This window comes from Echeneis naucrates, chromosome 22, assembly GCF_900963305.1.
Source record: "Echeneis naucrates chromosome 22, fEcheNa1.1, whole genome shotgun sequence".
Lineage (NCBI taxonomy): Eukaryota > Metazoa > Chordata > Actinopteri > Carangiformes > Echeneidae > Echeneis > Echeneis naucrates.
Window position 1 is genome coordinate 16164251 of NC_042532.1, and position 24989 is coordinate 16189239.

The window sequence follows — 24989 nt, forward strand, 5'->3', positions numbered from 1 at the left end:
ATGTTTTTAGTGGTAATTCTGAGTGAGTATGGAAATAATTCTGTGAAAATTATTAGGTTACAGTAAGTAATGGTGTCAGTTAACATATTGAAATTTTTCAACAAGCATCCCCCACACTTAAGCCATTCAAACAAAGCCATCTTCCCACGGCTATGCAGGCACCAACTGCACGAGTCTCTCTCCAGTCTTACACACCAGGGGCTCCAGAAAGAGTCAAGTCCCACCACTTGCACTTGATTGGTTGGCTTTTGTCCTGTCCAAAGCGTTCAGAGCGCGCGATAGGTTGGCTTTCTGTCTGTCCAGGCTGGAAGTGTTCCGTGATTGGAGAGTCGCATTTCCAGCACCTGCTTGGTTGACTCGACTTCGCTCCAAACTGGTGGAAGTGCGCAATTGGACAGTTCTTTCTCCCGTCGAAGTATTAACAGGCGTTAATTGGTTCGCTCTCCCCCTGTCCAAACTGTTAACTGTGTTCAACTGGCTGCTTCTCCCGTGCTCCAGAGTCCCTGGCCCACCTGATTGATTAGCTCTCCCTGTCTGCTGATTATTCAGGGTTTGCAGTTGGCTGGTCCTGTCTCTTTCAGGGAGTTTTGACTGAATGGAGCTACTTCGGTCTGTGTTAATAGTTTGTATCCTCTGCCTATCCCTTTCCCTCTCGAGACTTGTATCTCTGCGTGCATGTCCGGTCCTCTCTCGCTCTAGGCTGCTCTGGATCTCTGCTCTCCTGGCCAGAGCCTCTCTCAGCTGGGTGCGGAATATCTCAATCTTCCCCTGCAGCTCCTGGAGCTCTCCCTCCCACAGGCTGGTCTGAGCAGCTGTGCTCCCCAGGGGAGAGAGCACTAAACCCGTGGAAGCCAGCGCTGAGGCAGGACCCCCATTGGCATGAAGGCTAATCTGTGGCGGGGAGCTAAAACTACCCAGGTTTCCAAGCCCCAAACCTCCTAGGCCTAGTCCAGGACGGCCAACCATCCCAGGTCTTCCGCGCACCGAGGCAGTGTGTGTGCGCAGACGGTAGCTGTGGAGAGTCTCGAGGTCAAAGTGCACACGCTTCTCCTTGGGCTCGTGCGATGGCGAGGAGTTGTCAGTGTCTCCGGCTGTCGTGGAAGCAGGGAGGGATGTGGGAGGAGATGGGGGAGGAGGATAATTCTGTTTTCTGTGTAGGGTGCAGTTCTCTGAGATACAAGAGGAAGGGCTAGAGAAAGAGAGGAAGATCACAGCAAAGGGTATATACGCAGTGAGACACAGCAGTACAAGAAAAAAAACATTTTAGCACAAATAAGATACAAAAAATATATATCCACGAGGTAAATACGAATAGTTTTATTGCATCTCACTATTTAATAGTTATAGGTTGTTAAACTACCTTTTAATAAAATGGAGATGGCTTCTTGAAAGGAGAAGTCAGCAACAAAAACAAAAAATTTGAGTTTAGAAAAAATATTCAAACAACCTGAAACATTTGATTTAAGATAAAATAACTAAGCGAACAAAGTTTTTATTTTCTGTAATGATACAGTGCAGAAGTATATTTGTCTCTGTTTGTTTTGGTGGCCTGCCTGGTACGAGCGGACTAGGCAGATCATCAAAACATCCAACATCCAAAATTTGACACTGGTTGTGTCATTGTGCAGCCTGTCCCAGTGAATAATTCATTTCCCAGTCTGACCTGGTGCCAGCACTAGTCTGTCTTTACATAGAGAATCCAATCCAGCTGTACTCTGAAGTGATGCAACTGGAGTATCTACATCTTGTTACATGTCTATTTTTATTATTGAGCCGCTACATTAGCATGAAATCATTGGTTAACTCGCTGTTAACCGACGTCATAAATGTGTTCAGTAAATGTCGCTATTGCTAGCTGGCTTTTATGACAACATTGATGGGTTGTGCGGATTTAATAATTATGGCCTATTTAAACGCAGGGTAGCTTCATACAGTTGTGCTTCATGTTCTGTGCTTTGTGGCATTTTCACTGGGCCAAACTGGGGCTGTAGCTGCCATCTCAGATGCTGGTGGTCTAATGCAACATCTAGTGGCAATGATTTCATTCACAGAACCTACGATCAACTTTCTACCAAGTGCAAAAATTCATCAGTGAAATTTGTGCCAAATATAAACAACACAACTTGTAAAGAGTAACTGGATTTAAACAACACTTCTGCATTTCAGCGGGCTAGTTCTCGCTATTACAAAAAGGACTATGACAATTAAAAAGCCAAGTCACTCATCAGTCAATGTCATTACTTTTGGTCGAGGCCGGTCAGCTCTTTCCCTACATCCTCATATGTGGTGTGGAGGGCTCGGTGTATTTTCTGCAAGTAGAGAAGAAAATGAAAAAACAAAACAGCACTATCACTTCATCAGCCCTGAAATAATGAATCAGCAAATGTGATGAATATGGATCTCTAAGAGCCATTACCTTACCCAGTTGCACAGAACATCTGTGACAGCTATTCCGCCATGATGTGCTTTAAATAATAATGATTTAATGACATTACTGCAATTCCAGGAGAGTTAGAGGAAGTTAGAGGGAGGCTTTCTTAAGCCTTTTTAGATTTTTGTTTATCTATGTGATTAGGTAAACTTTAGAAAAAATCTGGTTATTAGATATGAATAAGCTTTTAATTTATTTATTTATTTTCTTTTTTGGGACAATGACTCTCACTCTAGTTAGGGATTAGTTTGAGGGACTAACTCAGATGTCATCCGCTAAGATAACTGAGCTGGTTTTGTGATGAATGCTTGAGGCTGCCCGGGAGTGCTTGCCCTTTTCAGAGAGATGCAGCAAAACAAATGTGATCAGTCTTGATTCACACGGCTCATTATATTATCCTTCCAAAAATATTTCTCCTGGCACCTCATTTGGCTAGAGTTCAATTGAAAACAAAATATGACCTATAAAATTCCCAGATTGTGGCTCCTGTTTGTTGTCAAACACAATTGTGACCGCTTAATTGCAAATAAGCTTCTCTCTCTCTGTGCGAGGATATAATCTTTTTATGTGTAATTTTTTCCCAAAAGTTTTCTAATGAAGAGAGTCATTAGATGGTCTGCAGAAGAACAAAAAAAAAAAAAGCATAATCTGCGGTCATGGGCAAATAAAGCACTGCCTATGGGAAGCCCTTTATTAACTTCATACATAAGTTGAATTCATTTTCTCAGCACAATTAAAACAGGACTTAGTTAATTAACAAGTGCCTCATTAGCATTAATGAAGCTTTACTACATAAATCTGAGTTAATGCATCCTTCAAGACATGCTGATTCCTACTCTTGGCTGTAATTCTGAATATCCAACAGTAGAGGGCGTGAGGTACCTTTATGAAAAGAATTGACTCTGGGGGATGAGGACATCTCTGCAACGGCAGCATGCTGCTGTGTGTTAGCATGAGCGAATAATGTAATGGTTGCTGTAGCTCTTTGTGTGCATGAGATCATTTGCAAGTGCGTGACACTGTTTGTGTGGTGCACCTACAGTACACGTTTTACTCACTTGGCTAGTGTGCAGCCAGTACTGCAGAGTGTGCGTGCGCCGCAGGCGAGGAATCACCAGGTGATAGAAGGTGTGTTCACCTGCCAAAGTCAGCAGGGCTCCACCCACCCCCATGCATAGCAGCACAAACAGGCCTGAAAAATGCTGGATACCCATCTGCAGAGTCTGAGGAGTTGGCGTCAGAGAGCGTGAGAGATAAAGAAAGATTGGGGGAGTGACAAAGATTAGCAAAGATTTAAGATGACAGAAAGAAGCAGGCAGAGATATGGTGATTTTATATTTACATAATTACCTTTTGGGCTACTTTTTTCTGCGTAAGGAATTGATTTTCTGCTGTTGTGTGTCTAGTTTGACTGTGTAAACCCACAATAATAGAAATGAAGAAAAGACAGGGCAGCAGCATAAAGGATGTGTTTGGGAAGAAAGAGATGTAAAGGAGAGAGAGAGAGAGAGAGAGGATGAGCACAAAGCAACACGGAGAGAAATGGAAAGACAGCAGGGAGATGATGAAGAGACGCTGCGTAATTGAAGAGCAGTTTCTTCCCATTTGGTTCGCCCCCACATCCTCTCTGACACAATGTATATCTCTTGTGAGGCTTTCAAGGGCCTGGAGGAAGTTGAAGAGGCAGCATTGAGCTTCTCCATTGCTCTAATCATATTTCCACCAACCAACTCATTTATGCACTGCGTCTGATGGCAATTACCCTCATGCTGACTTGACACATTCATCAGCGACAACAGTGACCTCCTTTTGCTCCCAATCCAGAGGGCAAGCTCACACTAACGCCCACATTGTTAAGAGCAGCCCATTCTGTAGACATCGAATGAGATGAATAATAATAATGTCTTAATACAGGGTGAAGTTTAAGTTGTTGGGTTTTTTTTCTTTTTCCATCGGAGCAACCTATGACTTTAATCAGGTTTGGTACTATAGTATGATTCAACTTTGAAGTGCAATTTTAAAGAGGAAAGGCCAGAGGGATTTGAATGGAGAACAAACAAAAGATCTAGATACAATGTGCTCTGTCTGGAGATTCCCACTTCTTTAAAAAGAGTGAAAAGGAAAGGATAGTGAGAAATGAGTGTACCCAGACGGTACGTGCTTGTAACTCTGGCTAAGGTCGGTAAATAGTGTCAAGTTTATGTGATTGTATGTCTTTGTCTATGTGCACGCATGTCTGTTAGAGTGCGTGTGCTTGGCTGGCAGGCAATCCTGTCCCGAAGGGAAACTCATTTATAAGGCTACAACACCTGAAGGCCCTGCTTCTCTACACAATACATGGATGCACTGTTTGACCAACGACTTACCTCAGTGACTGCAAAGACCCGCTTGCCACAGGGCACCACCTTGTACCATTTGTCATGCAGCATGTCCATGAAGCCATCAGACTTGTAGCGACTCACAAACTCAGACACATTGCGGGTCAGCGGAGAGCCCTGAGGCAGGCCTATGCCGTAACCTGAAAGACAAAAGCCAGCGACGCACAGATGTAAATACAAATACCATAGGTAATGAGTTCAGAGCAACAGGCATAGCCGAGGTAGAGGCTAGTTTTTAAGTTGGTGGTTTGGTGTAGGAAAGTGTAGCCAGCCGTAAGCCGTTACCCAAAGGAGAGATGCCCGCTGGGGGGGGGGGGGGGGGGGGGGGACAAAACAGATTAAATTAATGACTTTACAGGCTTCAGTAGAAATCAGGATCAACCATGTTTTCTGCAAAGTACCCTGCAGCACAAATACACTGCCCTGCACTTATTTTGGTTTACCATTAGCATAAGTAAACACTAAAGTGGATGATGGAGGCACCTCGTGGTATCAAAGAAATGCTGTGCTTCAGTGGATGAAAGTATGCTCCTGAGTAGTCTGTTCATTATATTCCACATTAGAAAACAGACCAAAGTACCGCCACTGGAACAGATGACATTAATGCCATCTGTCACATTAGGCCATTTTTAGGTGAATATCAAATAGTAGCAGACCCAGGCTTAAGTTTGACTCTCTCAGCGGTTCAGGTACGTATCTGCTCATATTTTACCTGGCTGGGCTCCTTGCAGGCAGCTACATTTCCTTCAGTTGCGGTCTCGTGGCTATGCCCAGCCTGTTGTGATTTACTGTGTTGTAAATCACTTATTTAATGAAACACTATGTGGGAGTAGCTGATCCCAACATCACCCTCTGGACGTTTTTGATCTGCCGCGTGGAGTTTTCAAAATCTAGACAGAAGAGTATCAAAGTCATGTTTTGTTTTGTTTTTTTATGTACTGAAGCCTTCTACAAAGAAGCCCTTTTTTATTTTTCTTTTCTCACCTGCACATTTGTCACCCCCAATTATTGTAATCCATCTCTTTCTTTCTCTTCCCAGATCATTTTCATTGTTCAACTTTTGCATCCGTGTTTTCTGTCAGATTCCCCGTGGAGCTTCCCTGAGCATTTCTAAGCGGTACATGACACTTAATACTAGTTCAGCCATCAACCTATATGTTTTATTCTGACTTTTTCCCCCCAGGTGTCAGTTTTATGACACCTGCATTGAAGAGCAAGGCGGCGGGGGGAGGGGTCTGAATGCCATCTTTGTCTGCCCGAGTTAATGATCCCAATTTGTTGCCACAGAATCCATAAAAATAACCCACACAGCATCAAAAATAATTGGACTTTTTCGTTGGTCTCATTGCCAGAGCCGCCAGTTGCAAAACACTTATCATAGTCAGATCATCCACTCCATGTGCACTCCACATTCCGCGCCTCCGGCTACAGATATAAGACCCAGTATTGTAGCGAGGCCAAACAAAGGGCACTTTCTCTACATTTGCATTGAACTTGGTATCATGCTGACATTGCAGCTATTCGGTGGAACTTTTTCCCTCGTTTGTGGGGTTCTCCTGCATTTTCTTGCTCAGGTGTTGCCATTGTAGCAGCCTCTCAGTTGCATAACATTCATTTCCATAGCCCTGGTTGTGAAGAATAAGATCATCTTGAAACGACTGATGCATTTGTGCTAGTCTTGCAGTAAACCAGCTTTTAATGAGCGTGGTAACATGGAAAGTTTGGAGGTACCTGTTAGTTTCTTTACTACATATTATAGAGAAAATACATGCTTTGCTTCACTGCATGCAACTGACAGCTGGTGTTATTGGTTGCATTTCAGAGTGACTGTTCACATCACAAAACATATATGGTTGTTTCATAACGTACTGCACAATTAGAGCTTAAACTTTCAGTGGCAGCCATTGTGGATTTCACAACTAACACACACACACACACACACACACACAATTGTTATAAAAAAAATATATATTCATGTCAGCTAGATGTGCCATCACTTAACTGGTATTGCCTTGGATTTCCTTAAATCTCTCTTGTTAAAGGTAAAGCACCAGCAGAATGTGGAGTAATGATACCAGACACCAGACACAGTCATAAAATATCCTGTAGTTACAGCAATAAAAGTATATAACTATGATATTTTTTAATTAAGGAACTGATTTAAGTAGCCCTCTCCACCGCTGTTCATTACTTTAATTTCAGTTCTGGCACTTCCATCCGTCACGACACAAGCTTTTACTTCATCTATTTGTATATATGGTTGCCTCTTTCTCTCACTCTCTGCCCTCTCTGTGTGAAATCTCACGTGTTTCCTTAACGGACAGAGAGGGAGTGCCCTGATCAAGTCCATCTATTGGTGCCACATCATCATACGCCCTGCTGTTCTAGAACATACACGTTTCGATTTTTTTTTTTTTTTTTTTTCATTTGTGAATAAATCAAAATTTAAATCAAGCTGGAAGGCACAGAGGGAGGGCTCTACCTTGCCTTCACGCTGAAACTGCATCTGTTTTGCATTACAGCCCACATTTCTCCAGGTAAATCTGTTCTCAGCTCGGTGTCAAAAGAACCTCTCGGAGATTTAATGCTATACAAGAACTCCCTGGAGTGTTTGTTACATTTCATCTGCACTGCAATCAAAGACAGCCATGCCAACAGCAATTTGCGCGTGTGTATACTTTTATCTATGGGACTGTCTCTGAGCCGGCACCTTTGTGTGCATGTGAATGTTGGCTGTCAAGGTGTTTGAGCCTGATGGGGGTTGTAGACAGAAACGAAGAATAACGCAAGTTCACGTACCTGTCACACTCTGCTTCCTATATGACAAAGACTGTCTTAGCTTCCCTCCTTCCTTCTCTCCTCATTTTTTTTCCTCTTACTTTCCCTCGGTCTCAGTCTCATCCTTCCCCGACCCTCGTCCCTCAGTCTTGGTCTCATCCTTCCCCTACTCCCGTCCAAAGTCATTTCTCTCCCTCCATTGCCGCCAGTGTTTCAGTCATTCTGCTCCTTATCTCTGTCATTCCTTCACTTTCTATCAATTTCTGCTTCACTCCATTCTTCTCTTTATCTCTCAGCTCCTCTCCCGAGTCCATTGCTCTGTCTCTATATGTCCGTCCATTTCTTTTATTTTTCTTTTCCTCCACCAGACAGACAAGACATTTCGCTGTCATCAGTCTATCTCCATCCACATTTCTTTGCAGCCTTCAGTCGAACAGTGAAATAGAAGTGGGCAGCTGCTTGTCATTTGTTTTGAGTCTTTTCCCCCAGACATCCACTATTCCATCACAAGCTGTCATTCAAATCCCCCACACACCTACTCACTCATGGACAGGGAGTTTGGTTACAAAACACCTTTATAGGTTTGTAAAAATGTGATTAGTGTATTTAAATTAGTCTTGGTAACAGTTTTAACAATCAACGTGGCTAATATTAGGCCTTGGATGTTATTACTTAAATCAACTTGGTATTGATAGTTCAGTACACTAAGAGGGAAGAGTTATACTTTAAGTATCAAGATTGGATGACAATATCAAGATAAATGATCAGATTTCCCTTCAACTGCAAACGAAACTAATATTTTCATGCATCATGTTTGTATCGTATCAAGCCTCCCATGCTTTCTCATATCTGACATGTTTGTCCAACAAAATTACACGACCTGTGAAGATACTGCACAGAGATATGTTTGCAGAAGGTGTGCAGCTATGATTAATTTCTACAGCAGCAACTCATTGGAAATAACAATAGACTAAATTTAGGTCTGTAAGCATTTTGCATTATGTCAGTAACTGGTAAAGATTTACTGTAGAGCTAAAGATTAATGGAATACATTATTTAATGAATATACCTGAATATTATTGTCAACACTATACTATATATTTAATGTCGTTTTATTGAGTTGATTTATAAAATTAGAACTGGTTGAATAGCCACTAGGTTTATTGTCACATGAGCCAAAAATACAGAAAATGCTCAGAACAATGAAACTGAGTGGGAGAATTAAAAATTAATCATCACTTATCCTGTCTGCCAATCAACTATTCTGGTCCACTTATGTCAGTGCATTCTTTAAGAGTAGGTTTTTATATCTTTTTTTAAAATTGTGTTGTCTCGCTTTGGAATTAATCTCTTTCTCTCAGGCGCGCACGCACGCACACACACCACATCACAATACACACTTATACACAAAGACATAAGCAGACAAAGGGGATCGTGCGTTGCTCCTGCCAGACGTGAGCTGCATGGCCAACAACAGTCTTACCCAAGCAACATAAAATCTTCTGCCAGCTTTGTTCTGATCTTCAGACGTGCTCTGTCCTGCTTGACTGAACTTGTGTTGTCCACTTATGCACACGAGGACAGGCGCACAGACAGCACACACCCAGCCCCCCCCCCCCCCAACCACACACAGATTTACACATACAAAGAAGAAGCGAGCGGTTTGGTGTTCAGTGGCAATATTATTAATGGGGTGTGTCTAGCCTGTCGTAAACATCTCCCAGCAGTACTCAGTGGAAGCGGACGCATGGCGACACCCCCGCATCTCTCTTCACTTAAGTAGCCTGAAGATTTCTGCAGAGCACCTTGCCTGTAAAGGCTCCCTCCAGCCTATCGCCTGACCACAAGCGCCCCCCCCCACCAATAAATCCTGCCTGCATCCTCACGTGGACCAAATAACACTTACATTATTTCTCTCCTTTTTCTCTCTATCTCTTTGTCCCCTCCCTCTTCCTAATCTATCTGCTTGGGGTGAAGGTTTGTCTTGATTAGGGGACTCTGTTGGCTGGTTCTTTTATCACTCGCTGTGCAGAAAGGCACAAACTGGCAGTGGGCAAATGAAAGCCCTCTATCTCCTTCTTGCTCAACTCCCATCATGCTTGCGCCTGTGCTGGCGCTCCCTTTATTTACCTTTTGTCTTTCTTTTCGGAGTTATATACTCATATATATACTTAAGATTTTTCCCGCTCCCCTTCCCTTCTTGTATTTTCCACTCACATTTCCTGTTCTTTCTTCCTCTACCTTGTTTAAGCTTATTGGGTTATTCACACTCCATCCTTTTCGTCCTCACGCAGACTGGAGGTGAATGGCTCCTATAAGCTGTGAAGAGTCTTCGCCTGCTTTCTCATGTAGACAATGAATCAAGCAGTTATCAAACTGACCCACTCTACATACAAATGAGACCTGCCTTCTAATTCACATAATCGTGAATAACACCAGAGCCAAGTCTCTTGGCTAATTTTGTCTTGTACAGTTAAGAATGCAGTTGATAGTCTCCAGTGAACGAGAGCAGTGCAGTGAGAAAAGGAATGAGGGAGCTTTTCTGAGTTTTTCTGAGGCTAGGCCTTGGAGTGTTTTTGAGTTTGTGTCAAAGTTGGTGCTTGGTCCCCTGTGGCACCCTTATTATTCTGTATTTACTGTCTGTATGTGTGTGTGTATGCATGTCTCGGTAAAACAGAGGGAAAGAGAAAAGGCAAAGAAAAACACACAAGGAACTGCAAACCACATAAATGCAGTAGGCAGGCATGAGTACACAGACTAATTCTAACTCTCTCTCTCTCACACTCAAAAAAAAAAAAAAGCGCTGAGCTTGGGTTAAAGGTTAAATGCTTGATACTTCCAATAAATGTGTTCTGCCAGTGGAAATTCCACTTCAAAGTCACCTTCAGAAGGCGAATATGTGCAGATGGCATATGGCTAGAATACTTTCAAGTGGCTGGAACCTTTATTTACCTCAATGAGCACCAGGGTTTTATTAGAGCCAGCACATAATTTTTTCTGACAGCTCGTGAGTGGAGTTTATTTTTAAAAACGGATACTCTTCTGTTGCACAAAAAAAAAAAGCTCTCATATAAATTTCACGAAGTGCACAGTTTACATACCTCATGTAAGAAAACCAATACTGCTGCTTCGACTATTATTATGGTCATCACTGCTGCAACTAATAACGTAATAATCATGTTTGAATCTGGCTGTAATAGTTTTGCAGTGAAAGGGCATAATCAAAAACATGATTTACTGCTGGCCTTTCAACACAATGGACCTGCATCCTATAATTTTAATTTCCACACTTGAAAACATAGTTAAGTAGTATATTGAGTTATTGACGACTAAACAGAGGCAATGTAGTTTTGATGCAAATTGCAATTATGTTTGCCTGAGAGGCTCAGGGTTTATTTTTGTGCCTGCAAGATGGTGTGCCTGTAGCCAGCACTTATAGGAGCACCATGTTCTGTGACATCCAGCATTTATTTATTGATCATTTTAAAAGATTAATTTACCTGACAGACATCTGCAGGTTGTAAAAGTATAGAGGGAAAATTCAAATTTGCTCAACATAAACACATGACAGCTGTATAAAACGTTTGTTGCAAGTGCTTTGGAACTAATTTATACTTTTTTCTTGCTTTGCATGGTTCATATGGCGATTTTAGTTTTTCAAATATCTTCCTTCAAGAGGAGTGGGAGAACACAAGAAACATTCAGCTCACACACCTGCGACGTGTTTAGTGCAACACTCATGTTGAATTTGCATGTATCATTCAGTTAATTTTTTTTCTGTGGGTTTTTCATATGGGCTTCATGATTGTGTTGTGGTTATTCCAGCATTTGAATGAGAAGTCTAAAGTGTTCTGAGCAGGCAATGCTGTTAGTAATGGATGACTGAGTACTTTTACCCTGCAGTGTGTTAGGTCACATACTGAATCACCGCTACTCTGCCAATCAAGAAAATAACTGCAGGATCTCCCTACTGCGTGAGTATGTGTGTGTACGTGAGTGTGTGTGTCTCTTGTGTTTGTATGCGTGGACATGCACACTTCAGTGTTTCCAGTGTGAGTGCATTTTGTACTTTGTGTGTTTTTCATGACATTATACGGAAAAATCTTTTCATGCAATGACTTTGCAGGGTCCCCACAGGGTTGATCAATTTCAAGATATTCAGACTTGGTGTTAAGGTTGAGAGCACAATTGGCTTTGACTTAGGGTAAATGTCCGAGTTTTACATTTAGCTTTTTTTTTTTTTTTTTTTGAAAGTGGCTATTTGTAAGTGTTTTCTGCAGTCGAAAATGGTTTCTCGCTGGGAGTGGTGGCCTTGGTCAATTGTGCTTTGTCTCTGGGGTAAATTGCAGGCTACAGTGAGTCACTATCAGAAATTGAGGAGCTGGGCAAGGGCTAGCAGGTTCCTATGATAACTTCAGAATAAGGTTAAACATGATGGCAACAAGAGTTAAAACATCTTACCACTAATAAGAGCTCATGACAAGTGAAGGAAGTATAATTAACTCACGTTTAAACTAGACTGGCCAGCAAATGGATGCTAATGTGAACGCTGCTCTATGGAGCAATGGCAAAAACGTACAAATAATTTGTGTGTGCCTACCTTCAATGGCAAATGGTTTCCCTACAGTGAGCAGTTTGCAGTCCGCATCAATAGAGACCTCGAAGTCCAGCAGGGCTTTGTCCATGATGAACGCATCCAGGGAAGGAGGATCTGTCCTTCACCACCAACACACACACACAAGAAAAAAAAAAAAAAGAAAAAAAAAAAAAAGAAAAGACACACAAGAAAAGCATTATTTCAAAGCGCAGCAACAATTAAAAAACCCCCCATCAACTCAGACTTCTGAAGACCTGCAAATCAATCATACTTTCTGAAAAACTTTTTTTTTTTTTAACACATCAGACCTGTGTAGGAATTTTGCACTTTGGGCTGTCATCCAATTTTTTCCATTTATGCAGCGGATGAGATTAACTACATTTTAATACACTGTGTAAACACATACATCATTACCTAAACCAACAGCCTCTGTGGCAGACTGATAAGACATTACACACACTGGGGAAGACTTTCCGACTCCCGCTATATCGATCCAATTGGCTTTAATTGACCTCTAATTATAGACCGTGGCTCTGCTGCTGACCACGGCTGGTGGAAGATTTAGGATACAAAGCAAAAAACTCTGGATTTGAATAAAACACTTCTCAACAGCAACAGACTGATATAGAGGAAAAGATACACTGCTCACACACATGTCCATCCAGATCTACAAACAAACTCAGCTATATGCACATCTGTACGCAAAGGCATACGGACACACCAAATTGAAACGGTAAAATGTGTGCGCACACAGCCGCACGCACACACAGAGTAAGTCTAATGAGAAAACGAAACCAGACTGATCAAATTACCTGAAACTTCTTGTTATTCAGGACGTTTGCTGCCGAACAAAAGGTTGACTTTACAGAGTCTTTGCTCTGCTGGAAAAGCAGGAAAGGCTGTTTTTTGCTGTCTAGACCTGTCAAACATGAGGCACAAGGGAAAGAGAGGGGACAGACTTCTTTTGGGACTAAAGATGGTTGTCTGTGAATGCATCTGTACAGCTACAGAAGTGTGTGGTTATGACTGTAAGTTGTAAGTCTGCGTTAAGGTTTGTGCTTGAGCATGCATTATTTCCTCAGAGCCAGTACATTTGTGTGCAGCAGCATGTGTAGCCCCCAGCACTCTCTTGCTGTATGAAAAGGTTGGAGTTTTGTTTTTTTCCCTAAGAGTTGAGTGCAGTATTGGGGTCAGTAGTTTTGCCAACACAGTATTTTACAACCTCACTCTGGTTCTCCGCACTGCTGTGACTTCCACTTCTGCCTCGCCTTCCTTGCAAACAAGCGTCCCCTTCATCTACCCTGCTCTCATTCTCTATCTCTGAACAAGCGGTTTGTATCCTCTCACTTATACCACAAAGTCGGCACATGCACTATCTCAGCATCTCTGCTGGAGCTCCACAGAGAGGGCATTGTGTCTGAGAACCATATGTGGTAACACATTAGCTGTGAGTATTTGTTCTCTGTGTGTCGGGACTGGTAACCCATATTAAGAGGAGTCTCATTTATTCAGGTCTGAATTCCTGTGGTGAAAACCTAAATAATTACCTTCACTCAAATTCTATATAGACTTGATATATGAATCAAGGTAATCCCAAAGTAGTTGAAACATTCTCCATCTTGAACAAATACAATAGTAAAATGTTACTTGCACATAATAAGTATGGTAAAGTGTAAGTTCCCAATAGGAAAGTGTGTCCAAACGTTTGACTGATAGTGTAAGTGACAATACTAAAATAATACAAAGCAACGATAGCACACAGGGATCGCTTCTTGTGTTGTGGGAACTTTTATTTTTGCATTTAGCAAAATAATACTTGCACATTTTGCATAAACTATACAAAATTCAACCATGGGCTGACTTTGTATTGTGGATGTATTTTTTTTTTTATAAAATCCCTCCAAATTTAACTGAAGTTGTTAAAACTAACAGACTGACATGGCTGATGCAAAGTTTTAACCATGCATTAAAGCACGATTAAAACAATGAACAAAAGGACAAAATATCTCTTAAAAGTTATTCTATCTGCAGGTTTGTGGGTTTTTTCATCTTGTAATTTTTTAATGGATTATGTAAAGCACTTTCAACTGCCTTTGAGAATTATATGTTATAAAAATAAACCTGTTTTGCCTCTTTCCTTTTCATCTACTCACTATCCCCATTTGACATCCACTTGTCCTCAGCTCTAATTGCACCTATTCAACACTTCATTTAAAAAAAAAAAGAATAAGAAGAAAAAAACTGCTATTTTCTCTCATAAATTGCAAGGCCTTTGTTAAGAAAATGTATGTGACTCATACACTTTCACCTCACTTGTACCTTTTCTTAAGTGTGGCAAAAATGTTCCTGAATGAGGAGAAGCTCATGCTAATGCAGGATGTAAAAATATTCAGCTCAAGTAACAATTCTTATCGCTAAGATGTGAGAGCAAACAGCTTGTTGACAATGTATAGAATATAGAAAACACCCACAGATGGTTCAGACACATCACTACAGGCCAAAAACAATCTGAGTAAAAATCCACCTAAAGCAAAACATGCTTTAAACTGTATATTCCTACGATTAAGGGACTACCATAAACAACAGTGTCTCATAGCTTCTGGAAAAAAAAGAAGAAGAAAAGAAAAAGATGTTTGCTCTTGTCAGCATACAGAATTCATACAGAGCAATACCTCTGTGAAGGTTAAGTGCACAGAATACAGAAAACCATAGATATCTGATGGAAACGTGACTGGACTGCTCAGTTCTGGATTGGAGTTCAATCACTGGTATAAATATGATCATTTTAAAAAACATGCAGGACGCGTGTGAGCATTCCTTACTTTAACATATGTACGCCTTCTGGGGTGGTGGGCTGGTTGAAGCGTCTCATGTAGTCATGCATCTCTGGGAAACTCTTCTTCATGTAATCCTCGGCACTGCTCTCCCTCACTGTCCCAAACCGGAAGCCCATGGAGGGGTGATGAAGCTGGGACACAGGAGGGAATATATGAACATAGAGGTGATTACAAAGAAAAGGGTGGGGGTTGACATATCATGATGGGGTGAATATCGAATTTACTGTAGCCCTGAACCCCCCACAGAGTTAAGGCATACGGAACCTGATAATCCCTCACAAATAATTCTCCTATTTACTCATTAGCTTGTCCTTGTGTGAGATTAGTTTGTGTACATGTAGCTTTGTCTGTGTCTTTGTGTGTATATGTGTAGGGGGCTGCTGATATGCATCCTTGCAGGCAGCCTAACCTTTTCGTCATGGATTCCCGAGACCTGTTCGAAGGTCTTCTCCCCAACCATGACTGCAGCTAGGTTGGCAGTGTAGCTGGACAGCACCAGTAAGCAGAAGATAGCCCAGAGGTTCATCAGGAACCGCCCTGTCCAACATTTAGGGGTCTGCAGAGTGGAGAAGTACCCCAAAAGACATTTATTTTTAATGAAAAATTACATGCTGTCAAGGCAAATATGAATCAACAGCAAGCAACTTGTATGAGCGATAAGGGCAGGGGGTTAAAACTATTACAGTTTGAAGGCTCTCAACCACCTCTCTCCCCTCTTCATCATTCCCAAATTAACTCTAGACTAAAGGAAATCAATTTTATCAAAACAGACCAGAGGTGGAGCGAATGCAAGGGAGAGACACACTAACAAAGTGTGACTGTTTCTGCAACACATCAGAAACATCTTTCCATGAAATTGCTTGCCTAAAGGAATGAATCCACCTGAACGCTGATCATTTATTTATTCCACCAATTAAAATCCACTTAACAGAAGAAAAGAGATGAATTTCTAGTGTTTTTAAGGGCTTGAGATTAATGAGACATTCATTATACAAACAAGGTGGTAACCTATTGTTGTGAAAGTGTTCGGGATGTTTTGAACTCTTAAGAATAATTAGTTGGTTTATAGAGGGAGAAAGGGTGGATGGCAAACACCCATTTTTATTTATTTATTTATTTTTATTTTTTTTGCAGAGACATGAACTGTGGTTATTTTTTGAAGATAATGATCAGGGTGCCCAAGGGTGCTTGCAGGCCTGTGTGTTTTCCTAAGGTTAGCTACATTTCCTACTTCAGTGATTATATGGGAAAGACTTAAATAAGTAAAAAAATAATTATACAAAAAAAGAAACTGGTAGTCTGTATAATTTCAGACTGATGCAGACAAAATTGGGCTTTTCTCTGAAGTGCTAGCTGACATGACAACTGTTGCTGGCACTTTATCAGCTTTAACCGGCTTGCTACTTCTTAACGTTGCTTACAACAAGTTTTGACGGTGATGAAGGCCCCTTTTTATATGATTCAAGCACAAGTGCATTGTGCTCAAATAGTGATGCTAAGAATTCAAATATATGAAGGAAAATGTACATTTTTAATGAAACCTCATAAATGAGTGTAATGGTGCTTCTTGGCCTTGGAACTGGTATCAGTACTTCAAATACTACAGAACTTAGTACCCTAGCAGCTGGGTATGGTTGTAATTAATTAAATTTGCCATTTACCTTTGCATATCTACAAATAGACTGTTTAATATATTCCCTATGTTTATGGTTTTGATTTGGGACCATTAAATATGGTTAAAGCAATTTTCCATTGGACTATTTTGTTTATACACCTCATTGTAACAACTCCATAGCAAAGGTTTGGTATTCAAATAAAAGCTCGCCATTTTCCCCACAGGAGTAAACTGGACTGCTTAGCTTTGATTCAGCACACATGAGTACGAAGTGTTCAAGGACATTTAAGCTGGTCAAACGTCTGCTAATGAACACAGCGCATTAATTGATGCATTGGCAGTTGCAGGGATCAAACCTGTGACCTTTCATTTATGGGAAGGTCTGTATAATCATTTGCACAGCTTCAACTTGGGGGAGTGTAATTGTGCTTTTAAGGAAAAATTACAGTGGAGTGGGTATTCATCGAGTGGCATGTGCAGGAAAGAAAGCGTGATGTTTTGGATATTTATCTAAATTTACTGCAAGAAAATCTGTGGCAATACTGCAAGTGATGGATAATATGGATAATGATGGATTTAACACAGTTGTTGTTCTTAAAAAACAAACAAACAGAAAACTGAGAACGGGGCCGTAGGTTCTCATCTGGTTGGATATGCACGGCAGTGTGACTGCAGATTTGACGTAATCAGCTCAACATCACGTTTTTCTAAAGGATGCTGTTACAGCAAAGGTTACATTTAATATCTGTGTATTTATAGCTAACAAATGACATGAATAATGTAATACTGGCTGCATGCAATATTTATTAATACAAAAAAATTGCCTAATATGAAGGTATGACTTCCATTTGTCTAGAGCCATCACAATTTCTCTTCACACTAACCTTTGTGGCCTGACTCTCCAACTTTGCCCTCTTCTGCTGACATCACCTCCATGACAGCCTCATTCTTTTGCTTTTCTTGTTGCTGCTTACTCACTTACCCTCTCAACCCTATCCTGCCATCTTTCTCTCAACTGCACTATAACTTTCTTTTGAGGCCCATTTCCTCATGTGGACTCTCACCTTTTTACTCCCCAACTGACCTTCTTCCTCCCGCCTTTGTGTTTTCAACTTTGTGTCAGACCACTTCAGAGAATTAACCTCTACTCGCCTCCTCCTTTCCCACCTTCATCCATCCCCATCATCCTCGACATAACTCCTTCAATCTCTGTCAGCCCACTTACCCTTTTCTCTCTTCCTTCCTCTATGTGCATTATCCTCCCTGTACCCCTCTACTTCATCACTGCCTACCTTCTTAACCTCTCCCCTATCTATCTTTTCCCATCTCTGGCCATCTCTATTATCTTTCTCCATTCTCCTTTCAAGTTGCAGTCACTCTTTCTGTCGTCTCTCCCCTCTCCCTTTCTCTTTGATTTCTAATCTCTACCCCACCCTGCATGATGCCAATATGTCACAAGCAATAGAGCTACTTTACCTTAGTGGCAACAGTGCGTCCAAACAGTATGGCGTAGCAGAGGTTTAGGGCCGAGGAGTAGGAAAACACGCGCAGCCTGTTCCTACCATGAGGGGTCATGCCGAAGGGGCTGTTCCACTCGTACAAGGTGAGGAAGAGTGCAGTGAGATGCAGTGTGACGAAAATGCCCACCCACATGGACCAGTGCAGAGGCCACATGAAAGCCCCAATGGGAGCTGCAGTGTCCCGGCTACGAACCTGGTGGTTTGCAAATAAATATATGCAAAAGTCTGGTTCAATACAATTGATTACTATATGCATAAGTGACATATTTGTGCAACAATAATTAGAATTCTGTCTGCAGTCTGTAGCATCTTGTCAGAAAATTTATCTTAACTCTTCCGGGCATAATTTGTTTACAAAAAAATGCATACAGTGTTTTTATTTTCGGCTCTTCATCATTTTGCAAGGACAAGAAGCCTCTTTTTCAAATGATGGAGTTCTCATTTTCAAATGGAACTGTATTGTCAGATCGTATTATGCATTGCAGTTTGTCAGCCACAGAGGGAAATGTTCACAAATCAAAGAATAACTGCAGCATATTTGAGGGCTCTGCTAAGGCGGCTTTAGAAAATGCCTCTCAGAGTCATTATACGCTCTTAGACCAGCTCTTACATCGAACCTTCATAATTAACATGCCCACTGAAAACTCAAACTAATTATTCCCTAACTAATGAACTCCAGTTGCACACCAGAGGACCAGGCGAGCAGAGCATGAGGACAAAAATTAGGTAGTTGCTGACTAATGTCAAATCATACTGGAACTATGTCAACCACAGAGAGAAAGAGTGACAAATCGAAGTAACACTGAGGACCACAAATCTGTCACTGACTCACAGTGCAACATATTTTAAGGACATGCCTTGTGTCTTCTACGGTCATTAAAATGCAAACGCAAAACTGCAGCTAATGATGACTTTGGGCAAAAGTACCAGAATGCCAAGGCTGGTGGAGTAGAAGGGTGAAGTGAAATCGATGACTCTGCTTCTGGCAGAATTGATGGAAAAAGAGGTGACAGCCATGTCAGCGGTTCCGCTCAGCAGGTCGCCGACCAACCCCGTCCAGCGTCCTGTCCCACTCAGCGCTCCGTACTTCCCATCTCCCACGATGTAGAGGTCAAAGGTGAAGCCCATGTCTTCTGCCAGTTTTTCCAACAAGTCAATACAGTACCCATAGCAGCACTTCCTGAGGTCCTCTGGTAGGTCTAAAAGGAAAGAAATGATGATGGTGTGAATTTTTATCCATGCAGGCACATACTTCGAAAGTGTAGAAGTGTAAATAGGGGTCTACTTCTGGGCACAAGTCTATGGATCACGCAAGGTGTTGATAGATTCCCACAGCTACTGTTTTTTTAATTACTGCAGCGTCCAGGTAGAAAAACATGTAGTCACATTAAAATTTGGGCTTCAGAAAAAAATGTGTCAGCAAGATAGAGGTGCTGTAGTATAAATTTTTATGCTTTGAACCATTTAGATGTTTCTGGCAAAATGTATTTTTTTTGCAAACTCATTCCATTAGACCACTTGCCATCATCAGATCCAAGTCAAGGAAAGTTATGATACTGTATATGTTCCTGTTATACTATAAAATGAATATTTTGTTGATTATTATACAAATATATACTACCTGGTATTCCTTTGATACTGTCATCCTGATCTTTTATGGATTTAACGCTCTTGATATTCTTCAGTCATGTAACGAATGCCATGCTATGGAATATAGCCTTTGAGATTTCCCGTGATGTGTTTTTGAATTAGACTGACCAGCCATGATCCCTTATTGATTTTAAAACTAAAATCTACTTTGGTCTCAAGGAGGAGCAGTTCAAATGCAGTCAGTTACAAAGAAATGAGATCTAAGTCAAAAGGTCTCAGAAACTACATTCAAGAAGCATAGCATTTGTATGAAACATTCAACAGCATTGTAGAACTTCAAACTACAAACTACACTGTTCTGAGGACAAATGCTGCAAAACTCACCATTGCCCTCCAAATCTGCAGCTGTAGTGTTTGGGTTGTGCAGTTGGTTATAGAGGCTCTGGATGATGTCAGACCGGTTGGTTTTGGGGTCCAGACACAGCTGACCAGCTGGACACAATCCATCCTCATCCACTTCCCGTGTGAAAACAAATGGGTGTTCCACCAGCGTTACCACGCGCAGGCGGTGTCCTTCGACGGAAAGTCCCGGCCTCCAGCGTCCTCCAAAGTTGCTATCTCCCTGGCCATCCCCTCCCCTCACTCCAGCCCCAAGACCTTGTCCTTGGCTGCTTCCAAACCCTCCCACCAGCCCCAGGATCCCCCCTTCTAACACCAGTCTGCCTCTGGTCCACTGACCTACAGTAACCCATGCTGGCTGGCCCAGAGCACCCCTCTTCAGACTCCACACATGGAACAGCTGAGAGGAGAGGATCCGAGAGCGGCTAGCATCCACTTGGATGAGGCCTGTGGCTCCAGTGAAGGAAGCGTTGGAGAGAAATCTCCAGGGACAAAAAGATACAAAGAGACAATAAGTGAGAGCCCACAAAATTGACAAGATAATGCAATACCCATGTTTGGGTGATTGATAGAAATGTAGCCTGGAACAGTGTTACATGTTAAACCAGTCAGATGGAAGAAAAGCAAACAAAGGGGGGAGAAGAAAAAAAAAGGCAGGAGGTAAAACCACGAAAAAAAAGTTTCAAACACTGGTACAGACAGGCATGGTCTGGCTGTTCAGCTTTAGCAAGTCTTGTGTCAGATGGGTAATTGCATCTCCCAGAAAGTCATAATTAAAAGTTAATGCAGTGCAGAAAGGGTCTCCTCCTATTTGCGAGTCCATACAGACAGTCATTGCTATTCACCTCACTTGCCTGGTGACCCGTGTTGGTCTTTACGGCAGAATATATTAGGAGGAGCCATCCCCATCTGCTCATGAATTTGCCCTGGCCTCCTGAACCATGCCAGGATTGTTAGCTCATGTCTTAGCATTTGATCATGTGGACATCGTCAGGTGATGTCTCAATGACTATACAAGTACTCCTTTGATCAGGTTTTGATTAGTGGGGGGATTGTTCAGAGGACACTGCAAATCATAGGAGTTCCTTAAATGTTAACGTATGCAGGGATCACTGTGTTCGGCATGTATTGAACCGTGCAGGGAATGTTGATTATGACTTGGGTCAAGGCTAGACATGGCAAGTTTCCTTTCTGCTAATGGAAAAGGTTGGTCAAGCCTTAGCCCTCTCTCAGAGGAGAGCGCCAGCTTTTCTCTCTCTCACTCATCGTTTAATTCTCTCTTTCCCTTTTTCTCCTGCTCTGATCTTCAAGTTATATATACAAATTGATGAGCACAGATAATGGCTGCTGCAGAACTTTCTCCATTAAATCCGGGATATGTGAAGGAAAATTAAAAGACTAAATTGGCCATGAGGGTCATTAACCTCATCTCAAAGCTTAGCCTGCACCAAATCTTGTCTGCGCCGCACAGAATGTTACGCCACACCTGAACTGGATGTAAGGATTTGCGTATTCAACTTGTTCTCATGTTCATTGCTCCCATTTTTCACATTGCGATTTACCTCAACGGCACAATATCAATTTATAAACTCATTCTTGCACCATAAGAACCTGAATAAAAATGACTCTGATTTGAAGTTATTCCTATCCCGTTCCACATTAACTTATCAGCCTCATCACCCTCTCTCTCTCTCTGTACCTCTCACCATAAAGTGGAAGTGCTAGCCTTGCCTTGAGCTGAAATCACTCATGGTAATGGTGCAGCTGAATCATCATATCCCATAGACAGCAGATTCATCAAGCCAACCCGATCCACACTCATATGCTAAACTGTAATGGTTGTGCCTGGCCACCACAGCGAAGGGTATGAAAAATAAATAAATAAATTAATAAATTAACCAGAGGCTTGACTTTGCATCTGTTATCTGAACAGAAAAGTCCAAAGCCTCCCCTTCCCCACAGTTTGTGACATTTTTGGATTCATGCCCAGAGGAGAAGAATGTGAGATAGTAGCATAAGATAACATGGAGATGAGAGCAGGGGTGTGAAGAGCGCGGCATATTTCCAAGCATTACTTCTTTAGTTAAAAGTTCTTTGTTGTTATGCTGCACCGAGCCAGAGGCTGCACTTAAAGAATGACTGTTGATGTCGAAGGGGGTTGATAAGTCAGCCAGCGGTGTCGGAGCGGGATGAGTTTCTCAGACTAACACCTGTCCCCACTTTATTCAGTAAACATCAGCAGAGGGGCCTGTAAATGATGACTCTATAACGGAGTCAGAGGAATACGTCTCCTTCTCTTATCACTCCATCTGCTTTAGTTTGGAGGAAAGTTTACTCCCTCTGTCTCTGTCTGCCTATTGGGGGGGGGTGATATGACGCTCACTTGTTTCAATGGTTTTAATCTCTTCAGGCGAGATAAAATCAGCATGGCAGCTGTGTCGAGTGAGATGGCACTGACTGGCAGATCTCACTCTGATAACAACAACAACACTCCTATCTATTTCCCTCCCCTCTGTCGTTTTGTCTCCTCCCTCACATCATTTTCCAAACAAGTTCCTCCTGCCTTTTCTTTGACTTTATTCCTATTTTTTTTTCCTTTTTCAGCTTTTTCCTACTTCCTCTGTCTTTTATCTTCTTGTCTTTGGTTACTTCCTCCAATGCTTTTTCGGGAATAAGTACTCAGGTTTTTTTTGTTTTGTTTTAAATAGACATTCAGAAGAACTACATCAAAAGTGGATACTTTCTCATATTTGGCCTTATCCTCATTGTGCCAGTTCTTTGAATCGGAAACAGTAATATTGTGTCCTTTTTTTTTTTTTGCTCTTGTACTCCCTCATAGCTTCCTCCCTTATATCTCCAGACGTACTCTCCCTCCCTGCCTTCCCCGCTCATTCCCTTGGGCACGGAGCTGTTAATTGCCTTTTCCATGTGGAAGTCTCTCACTTCCTCCAGCTTTGTTAAGGCTCTCTGGAGCAGTGGCATGTCTGGCTGTTGCAGGGGAGAGATGAGAATCACTGAGCATACTGGAGGGCAGAGAAGTATATCTGGAGTGGTTTGAATATTGCGATAGAATGACCTCTTTTATCAGCCTCTCACAGGCCAGGAACAAAGGTCACTGAGACCATATTGTGGTCTCAGTGACCTTTGCTCTCTATTATAAATACTCAGTTCTGATAGTGTAGGCAGTGCCCTAATTGGTCTGCCAAAAAAAGATTGTGGCTTTCCCTGGTGCCCTGATGAAGTCTGAGTCAGTTTAAAAGCACAACTTGTTTTCTCGTTCACATTATAAGAGCACAGAGAGGCTGCACATAAGCACGGTGATGGATCAAAGGTGTTTCCACAAATCATCCAGAGTGGTGCATTAATACCAAATTGTGTGGCAATCCAGCAAAGAGTTATTGAGACATTTCAGTACAAGTGCCACAAATGTCAACCTCATGGTGGCACCAGAGAAAAAAAACTGGGCATTAGCAAAAAGCAGGTTTCATCCTCTGGGGACCATTAACGTCAGTACACTATTTAAAGTCAATCCATTCAATCGTTGTTGAAGTATTTCGGTATGCAGCTCCAGCTGGTAGAAAGACATTGCCATTTGTAAAGATATGTTGCTAGTATGGCTAAAAAATGAGCAATTTCTTCATGTTAGACCTAGTAAAGTTGTTTTTCACTACAATAACGAATGACCAATAACATGGCTCCCACTTCACTTGTTTTAGCCTCTGGCCCTCCATGCCAAATGGTTCTGGCATCCCAGTGCTATGCTCGACTGCAGATGGAGTAAAGCGCAGAGAATCTAGTCAGCGATTACACGGGAGTTAATGATCACTCTTAGCTGGCAGCCACCGTGTGTGGTCAGAATTTGCTGTGAGCTCAAATCAAACAACAAATCCCACTCTCACCAGTGCCATATGACCACAGAACCTGCCGTTTTCTGTTCCAAATGTTAGAAAAATGTCCATGTCAACTGACAGAACAAGAAATATTTAATTTTGGAGTGAGTTTACAGCATACCACCCATCTAAGAGAGGTTGTAAAATATGTGAGTTATTTTAGTTGTGTACACATGCAAACAACTAAAACGTGTACACAAGATTTCATTCATTTCTCCTTTTTAAGTGAAGGTGTTTGTAGTTAAATATGTATTTCAATATGCTTTTTTGTGCATCTTGACAGAACCCATGAAAACTGTCAGAGGTATTTTTTAAAAAGCTGCAGGGTTTCAAGCCGCACCAACGGCAACTGAAAAGAGAAACAAATAAAACCCTCTGGTGTCAGTCTGTGAACCTGTATGCCATAAAACCTCCTCCACACCCCCAGTATGACAGCGCGATACAGAAGTTGCCACCCCCATGGTGCAGAGGACAGAAAAGGGCAGCAACTGGAGCATACAGTGCCACAAGTGGAGCCAGCAACTACTCAAAAAACCTCCAGTCACTCAGCAAGATAATGACCTTACAGACATTTTGTGTCAGCAGTGGAGTCTAATGGCAGTTTGTCATTGTGTTCCATGGATCATTTGGTGTGTACACTTTTCTGACTTTGTACAAGCACTATCAGTGCCTACAAGTCACTTTCAAAAAAAGAAATGGGTCAGAATGGTAGCTGCAGGTGATGTAGAGACTGTTTAGATGTCAACTTCAGAAAAGTACAACATATTTGAAGTCCCTCAGTTGGGAAAATTTTTGACACTAAGGTCTGTGGATCATCCTGAAGGGGGAACTCTGCCTCTTGAACAACATGTTGCTTCTTAAAGTTTAAAATTGAGTTTCTCATTGTACATGGCTAAACCCTCAAGTGCGTATAAAAAAAATGTACCTAGACAGTGGGACTAGAGAGTGAGGAAA

General features: G+C 41.8%; 1 protein-coding gene across 1 annotated transcript in view; it reads right to left on the reverse strand.

Annotated features, from left to right (window-relative positions):
• Positions 1 to 213: 213 nt before the first annotated feature.
• grin3ba (glutamate receptor, ionotropic, N-methyl-D-aspartate 3Ba) overlaps positions 214 to 24989 on the reverse strand; it is a 61895-nt gene continuing 37119 nt past the window's right edge. Inside the window, exons 3-12 of the mRNA XM_029494344.1 lie at positions 20131 to 20627; positions 19084 to 19355; positions 18113 to 18349; positions 15431 to 15577; positions 15007 to 15152; positions 12188 to 12303; positions 4798 to 4949; positions 3490 to 3654; positions 2242 to 2309; positions 214 to 1189 (exon numbers count right to left, since the gene is read on the reverse strand). Coding sequence (XP_029350204.1) covers positions 214 to 1189; positions 2242 to 2309; positions 3490 to 3654; positions 4798 to 4949; positions 12188 to 12303; positions 15007 to 15152; positions 15431 to 15577; positions 18113 to 18349; positions 19084 to 19355; positions 20131 to 20627 — 2776 coding nt within the window. The remainder of the gene's footprint in view (positions 1190 to 2241; positions 2310 to 3489; positions 3655 to 4797; positions 4950 to 12187; positions 12304 to 15006; positions 15153 to 15430; positions 15578 to 18112; positions 18350 to 19083; positions 19356 to 20130; positions 20628 to 24989) is intronic.